The 10,366-nt window shown below is 48.1% G+C and overlaps 1 protein-coding gene across 1 annotated transcript; it reads right to left on the minus strand.

The window, feature by feature from the left end:
• Positions 1–1,143: 1,143 nt before the first annotated feature.
• On the minus strand, positions 1,144–7,366 carry LOC146185652 (glucose-6-phosphatase 2-like). Its single transcript, XM_084606549.1, has 5 exons — positions 6,965–7,366; positions 6,241–6,354; positions 5,510–5,674; positions 3,735–4,066; positions 1,144–2,650 (listed from the first exon to the last, which is right to left on the minus strand). Exons 2-5 carry the CDS (start codon positions 6,300–6,302, stop codon positions 2,133–2,135), a joined length of 1,077 nt encoding a protein of 358 aa, XP_084462675.1. The 5' UTR covers positions 6,303–6,354; positions 6,965–7,366; the 3' UTR covers positions 1,144–2,132.
• Positions 7,367–10,366: the final 3,000 nt, after the last annotated feature.

Here is a 10,366-nt window from a genome sequence, read left to right on the forward strand (position 1 = left end):
ACAGTTTAATGACCCACTGCGCTTCATCGCGCACTGGTCAGCCACCGCACACATGCTACCCTACAAAGGCTGTATGCACATGAGCAGAGGGAAAGACACGCACGTAGCAATAAGAGAATGCATACAAAAGAAAACCTCCACTGGTCCCCGATATGACATTCAACACTGAACACTGCACAAAAGGAAGGAGGCTTCTGCGCCGGCAACACTAGAGCTGCCACCGCGCCTCCGTCGTGCGTGGTTCCACCAATTTGGTAACCCTTCGACCGGAGACAGGTGCACATCTCAAAGTATCTGCCTCGGTTCGTACGCTCTGCGCGAGAAACCGAATGGCGCGAAAGTTCACCGAACTTCACTGTCGCCCATTGACGTCTACTGGTACATTTCGGTGCTGGCAGCTACAAAGTGGTATGGGAGTCCTTGATTGATGCCTAGCAGCTCACAACTTGCACGGCATGAATTTCATTGGGAGCCCTACCACGTATCGAAGAGATATGAGCTTGCCCGATGCAACGTACATATATGGCACTTGTTGATTCAAAGTGAATCTATAAACGTGTTGCTCATTTAGGTGTGCTGTTGGGAATAACGATGCTTATCTGGTTCAAACATTTATCCGTTTTACTCCCGATGGCTTCATCGTAGTACGCTCCATGCTATGAAAGAACTTGTCCCGCTGGATAAGTTCTTTTTCTTTTTTTTTTTAACAAATATCCGGACCCTAGAAGTCACGGATGTGGCTACGGTGAAAGCCCGGCGGTATGTCAAAATTTCCTCCACGTGCGTGCAGTTTTATTTCTGCCACTGTCTTGAGAGAGGATCCTGCAACATAAAAGCACTTTGCATTATCTCACATTTGAATTTTACACTGCAGACTGGTAGGAAGAAACGGCGAAAAAAAAGAGGAAGCCTCCAGTAAGACAGTAAACGCCTCCTCCCCCCCCCCCCCCCCCCTTCCCCTGAACAACATATGGCTGTTCACACGACCTCGCTCGAGTTATTTGGCAAAGCTTTCATGTTTCGGTGGTTTCATTTCAACCTCGCTTCAAACGCCTTCTGCGTCTGTGTAACTTCTGCAAAGTCTGTTGCTCTTCATCGAATACTCGAAACAAAGAATGCGATATAAAGACGCTTAAAACCAAATCATAGAATAAACATATTTTATTCACCACGCCAGAGGCATTTTTTCATTTAAAACAGCATGAACAAGTATATTTGTGAACACATTAGTATTTACAGTGACTTCAGGTAACAATACTCAACAAGACCTAAGGTACAACCTCGAACGTACGTCACCAGCACAACATACAAAGAGCTTCAGATCTGTACAAATATTTACAGTGTGAATATGTTACAGTGGCATGACCTGTGAGACATCCGAAGAAGAGAAACAAGTACAAATAATACAAGAATTCCTGTAGCCGGATGACTTGTGCAAAGAAGGTGAAAATGTGAATTCTTATTGTCCCAATGAGAAAGACGAGTGGCACTAACGTTAAGCCTAGGTGCAAAGAAGGCGATGTAGTGTTCAAGCTCAGTCAACATTCGCGTACCAGAAGCCAGAAAAGATGGATCTCGTATGGACAAGGCTGTTGGCTGAAATGACTCATGTTCCGCCTTTCTGTTGATTTCAATGACTGAAGGTCCAATGTGTCTAGTTCTTCATTTTGTTCTATTTAACTAATGCGCTATCACAAACAGAAAGATGATGAGTATGATATCTATAGGTGATGAGACTATGTCCGATGAACTTTTGGTACAGTGTCTCTGAAAGCACGAGGAACTATAAGCGCGTGTATGCAAGGTTAGTCACATTTGTTGGAACTATCTGCTGCGATTGCTGATGGAAAGAAACGGCAACATGGGAAACGTTGCGGTGGTTGTGAGTGCTAGAAATAAATTCAAAGTTACGAAACGTAAAAGAACCTCCTTTTGCGATGGGACGCGCTATTCCAGACAATCGTGACTTACTCTGCACACAAACGGCGCTTCGTCCCAGACCCAGAACTAATTTTTTTAGCTCTAGGAAGAGACGCTTTGGTAACAATTTGTTAAAAATGCCTAAGGAAAACGCGGAGTGAATCTGTGGAAACGCAAGGCCAAAGACAGCCTCTATCTTCAAATCCCCCGCACTACGACGATTTGGCCTTTCCCGAGGGACGACCGCGGCCTCCGGCTAAAGACGCTACGACGTATGGAACAAAGCCGAACATGGCCGCGGCCAGCAACGCGTTGAAGATGAACGCCGATGCGTAGAAGACTGGAACGTTGGTCTTGGGTAGCGAGACCCACTCGGAAGCCTTGCCGATGAAAACGGCCAAGATGGCGGCCGCTACCCGCATGGACAATGTGAACTCGGTTGTCTTGACGCGCTGGTAGAAGCCTGATGTCATGGCGAGGCCCATTCCCAGGGGAAAGGCGCAGTAACGCATCATGCTGAAGAAGGGAGTGGTGTCGACATGGATGTACTCCTGCTTGACGCACCATTTGACTGCCCGGTCGACGGACCAGAGGGGGTCAACACCCATGAGTCGGAGTACGCCGTAGGTGGAAAGGGCGCTGGCACACAGGCCGACGCTGATGAACACGTACTGGCGGCGAGTCACGTGGTCAGTGTCAATCTTGCACATGAGCTTGGCCAGGAAGCAGCCTGTAAGTCAAGCAGAAGATAATTGAGGCTTTGATATATATGGCGCACAAATTGTGTCTTACATGCGTCACTCTTGGCATCGCATGGACTATAGACAGGATTAAATAGATTTTTCTTTGTTCTTCACTGGCTTACATTGTCAGGTTCACAGCCGGTTTCTAAGTTTCATTACCAATAACGATAAGTGACAGCAAACATCCAGTTATGAAAATATCTGATGGGCTCACATTTAAGCAGCTATGAACGAACACGATATTACCGACTATAGACCAAATCTCGAAATTAATTTTCTCAAGCTTCGTTAAAGCTAATTACCCTCTCCCCCCCCCCCCTTTTTTTTTTAAGTGCACCAGTACTTTCTGTAAAGATAGTTCGGGCTCAAGGGCCCGCGCTATCGGAAACCATCTAGAGTTATTCGCCTAGAGAGGGCAAGCGTTTGCCCAAAGTGAAATATAGTGGTAAAGAATACTCGTATTTTTTTTATTTGAAACGTTCCGTGCATTACTGGAAAAAAACAAAAACTGCCTAGTGCCTTTCTCAACAATAGGCTATTGAAATATCTGTTTTGAAGCCGCTTGGGCGGTAAAATGCATTTGAAAGATTCCTTTCTGAGTAACAATCGAGGCGAAAGACAAAGCGGGGGCCTCATTTTGGCATCCCTTCAATTTCCGATTCTCCACCCCTTCATGTAGGCCAACTGACATCCATGATATTAAGATAGATAGCGAGCGTGTAACGTCAAACACGGCTTTTTTGTCAAAGGGCCGGCTGACTAATGGCCGAGGAGGAAACATAATTAGCAGGGAGCAATCCACAGTTGAGAGAGGGTCGGGTCGCGGGATTCTGTACAACGCAAAATGAATTGAACGAAAGTTGATGGACAGCCCAGACATTGTTACAAAACAAGGCCCAGAATAACCTACTGCAAACTGCCTTTCTGTGCTGCCCTTAGAGCAACTGATAACATGCAGTGGAGTATGCGAGCAGTAAATGAAATGAGCCGAATGATTTCACAGCTTACCCAGAGCAAATGCGACAAACACGAGGATCATTCGGGTTAAGTCAAGAGGTGATGTGCGCTTACCGATGATCATGCCCATGAGGCACTGGTGCGGGAAGTGGGCCGCGATGTAGATGCGCGACAGGCTGACCACGCACAGGAGGGTCGCGTAGGTGCACCAGTGGAAAGAGGAGGTCCACGCCTTGCCTAACTGCTGGGCGAATCCCGTGCGGCGCAGAGCGAAATCCAGGATGATGTACCAAATGGCAGCCGACACCATGGCATGGCCCGAAGGGGAGCCCGGGCCAGTCTCGCAAGTCAGCGAGTATTGACGGATGGCAGGGGTGCCGGCGCCAGTGCGGTTGTACACGTCGGTCTCGTGAACCCACCAATACGGCCGCTCGCCGTGCAGCATCCTGCGAACATGCAAACAAAGGCGGGTGCGTTGCGGCTGAGTGTCCAGCTACAACACCTCGAACTCACTCCTCAAGAGATTAGAAGAAATGCCGCACATCTCGCTTAACTTCATCACGCTACACAATGAAGCGTAAACCACAGTGACCCAGAGAGTAATCCGTCCGCTTAACACAGCAGATTTTTTAAGCGTTTTTTTTTCTTTATTTGTTCTAAGAACCAGTATACACACAGATTAATAACGATCCCGGATTTACTAGGCTTGTTCTACTCCGACCCTCCGATGGTCGAGCCCCGTGTAAAACATTCGGCCTGAGCATGTTCACTACGAGCACTACAGACCAGGTGTAGGAGTCAGCAGTGCTCAGCTTGCTCATGGAACAGTTAATTATGCGGTACGAGTGAGAGTGTATGACGAAGGAAAACGCCGAACACAAAAATATACCCGCGGACGAAGATCTCGTTTGCTGTCTATTCATCGAGAAAACAATGAAGGTGGCACTGGCTCCCGCGACACTTTTTACCGTGTTGTGCCCCCCTGTCCACGTGGCTGAGCTAAAGACCTACAACTGCCTTAGTCTAATGCCACTAGCCATCAACCGACATCAAGCAATTTCTCGCACTAACTGAACATTCGTCAAGTCTTTCCTTTCATAAATATTACATCATGGAAGCCTGGAGAACCACTTTCTTGAAGGTTTTTTACCGATATTCTTCCTCGAACACATTCGAAGTAGATCAAAATGAATCACGGGTCTCTGCAAATCGGTCAAGGCAATACAACTATTACAAGAGCTTACAGATTTATTATGTATCAATTCTTCAGTTTTGTGCTAGCTCGGCACCGGGAAAATAAGACAGCTGGCATTCGCGGAGACAAAACTACAGTCGTCATAAAACCCAATTTCAAGCGTGTATTGTTAAGCACTCTAATTGCTTTTGCATTAAAAGGGAGGAGTGTATCTCGGCCTCTTGCCTTTGTCCGTGCTTTTTCTTTCTTACTCCCTAAAGAGGCGCTCGTTCGCAGAAACAACACTTTACGGCCTGGAGATAAAAAGACATAGGGAGGCGAGACGCACTATTCATATGTGCCTATTGTCTTGATACGGAGACGTAACAGCGCTAAGCGACTAAATATCCAGCGCCGGTGAATAACAGCAACCACAGCAATATTTCCCATCAGCAAGAAGTACTCCGGTGAAAACAAGTTTCGCCAGAACTAGGTATTAGAAGCGTGAGCTGTCCGCCACGATTTTTGTATGCCGCTCTGAAGGCATCGCCTTGTTTGCGGTGAAGCTTTTTATGCAACAACAGCCCCGAAACAAAATGCTATTAAACGAATCCTGACGTCATGCACTGGCTGCGATGCGTGATGTCTTTGGGTGCCTATTAACAATATCCTAGATAACCAACATAATTCGCTACAAGTTTGACGAGGTTCTCACCATTTGAGCACCTGGTTGGACCATTCAGCGACGATGGTGACCCACATTAGCCGCCGTCCCACCGTCCAGTCGAGGCAGTAGATGAGAGGTGCGAAGATAAGGAACGCGTACCGCGGGTCTCCGAAATTGGAGATTGCGAAGAACAAGCTGTGCTGGTGTTGGAACCTGCCCACAGAAAATATGACATAGTTTAGCCGAAGAATGGCGGACATATGACTTCGTTCAGTTTTCTTTTCTGGTTGAACATTCTTGCGCAGGATACACTCGGTTTGCCAGCCGCCCATTAACACAATATATTTCTTGGGAGCAATTTTCGGTAGAGATCTCGACTTTCAATACTCGGAGGCAGCAGAGTAATATCCTGTCCTAATCCACGCACATATGCCTCATTGGTTGTAAGCTGGGCGTCCGATTTGATAGCGAAAGTTCACGTACAAAATAATGAAGCGCAAACGCAATAATGCTTAATAATGACTGAAAACATTGCTTTCTACAAAGAAGTGCTGTCGACGTCCATCTACTGCTGGCAAACGTTCTCGGAATACTTAATGGACTGCACTATCAGGTCACCGTAATGAAGAAACTGGGTAATCCTCGAAAACGCTAAAGCGGTCATTTTTATGCAAGCAAAAATTATGCACACGCGCAATATACATTTCGCTTATACAGGCGTGTAAGACCTTATTCCACTTGTTAGTATTCAGTTACATAAATCCACAGAGCACACAAACCTGGTTTGCAGCGACTGGATGGCAAACATGCCATTGTCGTGGAGGGTATCCATCAGAATCATCTTGCAACCGAGAACGTGCGCGATTCCAACGAGCGTCTAAGGCTGCCACATCCTGGAAAGAGGGAAAGAAACAAGAAGCCTGTAATGCAAGCAACGAGGCTCCTCTGTAGGACAGCTCGGTTTTCCTGCTCGAATAAGTTGCACAACAGCGTGCATAGATTGCCGATGATGCGCAACTCACCCGGTTGCTATGCGATGCAGCGAGTACATTTACACCTGACAATTCCTGCTCTCCTTTTCCGCGACTTCCATTTTCAGAATTTGTTAAATTGTGGGAGCACTGAGAACCCTAATATATTGTAATAATAGAAGTGAGGACAATAATTAAAACGTCGAAGATTAATTAACCGCCTAGAAAATGGCAGGAAGGACACAGATGCCCAACAATGTGTTCCTTTCCAATGGCATTACTAGGTAAATATTTATGCAAACAATGCAATGCTGTAGAAAGAAACAAAACTAGAAATATTTGCATAGACACTGATCGCTTAAACTTTCGAATTTAAAGTCTCCAATATTTTAAATTACTTGAAGAACAATTGGTGCTAGGTGCAAGTTTCACTTTGCAAGCGTTTGCATAAGCAAACGTGCTGCTGGAAGCTGGAAGCTCACTCCTTGGCAGCTCTCTGTGGTAAGAGGGGGAAAAAAATGCTTCTGCTTACCAAGACGTTATAACTTCGGAGGGACCTTAGTGGGCTGAAGTGCGTTAGAGAACTCAGCTCTTGCAAGTGCACTAAACGGAGACGTAGAGAATTCAAGATGCGACGACGTGAACACTCGAGAAGACCGCTTGGACTCGGACACCTGCTGATCGCGAGAGCCGAGCGTCGTGTGCTGGTTAAACGCAACGGTGAGTTTCTTAAATACGCCCTGCAGACCGGCGTCGCAAACTCGGCGCGCGAGCACCGCCAATTATCAGGTGCGGAGGAATAAGCGATACGACGTCACGACCGCATCAAAACTTGATAGCCGCATGTAGAGGGGAGGGTGGAAAGAGAACATTGGAAAAGAATAAAAGTCCCGTTGCTCTCGCCATTCACGCTCCCGGGATCCCGCTCGCGCGTGAGCGCGCATGGCGCGCCTCTCTCCTCCCCATCCTGCCTGCGCCTTCTCGTAGACGTCCTCCTTCCCCGCCCCACCTTTACCACTTGTCGTCGGACAGCGTGCGGCGGCGCTTTGGAGGCCGGAGGGACACGTGCTACTGGCGTGGCGGTGTCATGTGCCGCTACGTAATTATGACGATGCGGCGGCGTTGTCGCCGGGGTCTTCCGTCACGTGGCCGTGTTTGCGGAGGCGGAGGCGACTCAACAGACTCTCCGGCGCCCTTGGAGATGATCTCTTTCGCTTGTCTGGGAAGAGCAGAAAAAAAAAATGGCGCGAGATCCTTCCGCGCACGCCTGAGCGCGCCGAAGAAATCACCCCCTCGATTTCCTCAGCTTCCTCTAGTGACAAGACAGCGGAGCGGGAGCCCACGCGTTCACCGGCTGACCGTCAAGCCTACCCTCGGACTTTTTATTGCGGACACATGTAGCTGCTCCGGAGTGCTCCTGTAGGGACGGTTGCCGCAGTGTCACTCTCCTTTAGCAGCGGCTAGCAGCAGCAAAAAGCTACTCCGGCGAGCTGCGAATCGGATGCCTTCCCTGCAGAGCCGACGCGATGAAACGCGCATTATTTGGCTAGCGACAGCGAATATCCTGCCTCCGCTTTCAGACTGCGCGCAGGCTGTCGCCGAGCGGTAGCGATCCGCGTTACGTTTCTTTCGCTTCCTGATTCACTTTTCTTTGTGTTTATGTTTTGCGTTTACCACCGCTCTCCTCATCCGTGGAAAGCGGATGAGAGTGCCCGGAAAAAGAAAAAAAAAGTGTCAATCGGAAAACAAGCGCAGCTGGGTCGCAAGCGACCTCGCGCCGTTTTGTTGACATCTCTTTGCCGGGTTGTTGGCAGCCGCTGTCGCCTTTTTGAGTCAGCCGCTTGGCACGTGCCTAGCAGGTGACGTGAGTGGAATTCGACCCCGTCTTCAAGAGGACTACAGACAAAGTAATTCCGCTGGTCAGTCCCGCCAACCTCGGTAGACCGGAACATTGCGAACGACTTGGCGCTCTCAGCGGTCCTCACGCAGAGATGGAGGTTAAACAAAGCCGCCGTAATGTTCCACGCCGTTTCATCCTTCGCCGCTTATCTGTGTTAGCCTCTGGAGACATACTGCCGTGACCCTTTTCGAGCCAAACCTGCCTGTGCCCCTCGTTCTCTTTGTCCCCTACGTATTCCACAGATGACCTCACCTCTTCTAAGAACGTGTCGGGATACTTTTGGATTGCACAGAGGAAAGCGCTGCTCTCAGACCAGTGCAAATGTCCTCGGCCACTGTTGCGCAGGGCACCTTGTCGGATCTGTCGCAGAAGGAGCGCGAATGATGGAGAAGACAAAAAGCGTTCTTCTGCTGAGAGCCGTAGGAAAAAAAAAAAGAAAAAAAAACGTTGAGAACGGATAGCAACTCGATGGCTTTCGCGTAAGTATTGGGATACGGCGCATCCATGTTTCGCAACTCAGCAGTCGTTTGCGATAAACGGCTCGGGGTTCTGTGTGTACGTGAGTTAATAGCCACGGCATGTGGACTACGAATTACTCTTGACGAAATCAGTGGGGATGCATAGCTGCACTCAAGTTGCACTCCGGTGCAACTTAGCAGCAAGTCTGCATGGTTGACCATGAAATTTACGACACGACAACGTCGAAGAGGTGTCATGCCGTCGGGCGAGGTACGTTGCCTCATCTCCTGATTCAACAGAACGCTCTGACTGCAGGCACGAGAGCGCCTAAGAAGTCGCCCTCAGCTCTTCTTCGTCTATTCAGATCCGGCATGTATATACTCAAATTACAGCCAGCTGGACCGAAAAATGTAGATAACATATCTGTTATGATTTTTTTTTATTCCGGTGTCGGATGGGAGCCAAAGGCATCGACGATTCTCGTTACTTCGTGTGTGATCCGCATTGTGACATTGTAATGTGTGGAATACGAAACAAGATTTACCAGGGATTATGTGCGATAACTGCGGGCTACGAAAAACGGTCGACACCATTGACATGAGGGGCACCCTCGAGAAGGCATAGCTGCTAATGCGTTCTTGAGGTGTATCCGAATATATTGCTGGCTTTTCGTTTATCGACAAGTGCACGATTACTGCTTTTATCAGGTAGATTGAGTGCCCACTGCTTATGTAGGAGCAAGAGAGAAAGAGTGATAGTAAGGCTGCGAAAGGTCTTCACTCCATTCTGCTGATAATGGGTAAAGCTGACGTCTCGAAAGGGTACAGAGCTCGAGGCTCTGGGAACTAGCCGCGCACAAAGGACTATTCGAGTGTCATTTTCCTCTAGAGCATTCCTCCACAGCCATCTGTAATACTTGACTCTTTTTCGTAACCTTGCTTTTCCTGCTACTTGTGGTTCCTAGCCTTGCGAATGGAGGCTCTGTGGCCAGGCGTCTCTTGGCCTGGCCATGAGGAGCCATCATCACTGAGGAGAAATAAAGGTCAGCCTATATCAATAGGTACGGCTTACTAATCACAAAGAGACCAGGCTAACCGGAAACGGAGCTTTTAGAATATATATAAGCAAAAAGAAAAAAAAAGAGAATAAAGGGAGGCGACGTCGCCGGCTGATTTTGCAAGTAAAACGCGTGCGTCGACACCGATTTTTGGGCTCGAATCTCGGAGGCTACGCTTCACTGCCATTCTATTTAGAGGGCTCTTAAATCAATCTTCTCGGCGTTAGATTGGTCTTTTCCCGCCAAGTAGACGTCGACACAGTCGAAAAGACTCAAGACGTCAACTTTTACTGAGAATGATGACTGCAAGACGTTTTTCTATGCGTCTCTATAACGTCAGCATTATTCGAGTTTCTTTTGTCCTCGTTGTTCTATTGGCCCTGCAACTACCTATCCCGGTGATCACTGAGAGATGTGTACAGCGCTCCAAAGTACAAATAATACAAAGAAAGCACAAAACAACCTTATCGAGTCCTTCAAAATGAAGATCACGCCATTATCTTCTTGTATCGGATACC

The sequence above is a fragment of the Amblyomma maculatum genome, chromosome 6, assembly GCF_055883805.1.
Source record: "Amblyomma maculatum isolate TAMU_Amacu chromosome 6, ASM5588380v1, whole genome shotgun sequence".
NCBI lineage: Eukaryota > Metazoa > Arthropoda > Arachnida > Ixodida > Ixodidae > Amblyomma > Amblyomma maculatum.

What these genes read in the sequence shown, in the direction of transcription:
- LOC146185652 (XM_084606549.1), bottom strand. Translation starts at nt 6,302, where the DNA reads ATGATTCTGATGGATACCCTCCACGACAATGGCATGTTTGCCATCCAG. An exon ending in ATCCAGTCGCTGCAAACCAG is followed by an intron (nt 5,675 to 6,240) that starts GTTTGTGTGCTC and finishes TTCTGTGGGCAG; the next exon opens with GTTCCAACACCAGCACAGCT. An exon ending in CCTCATGGGCATGATCATCG is followed by an intron (nt 2,651 to 3,734) that starts GTAAGCGCACAT and finishes CTTGACTTACAG; the next exon opens with GCTGCTTCCTGGCCAAGCTC.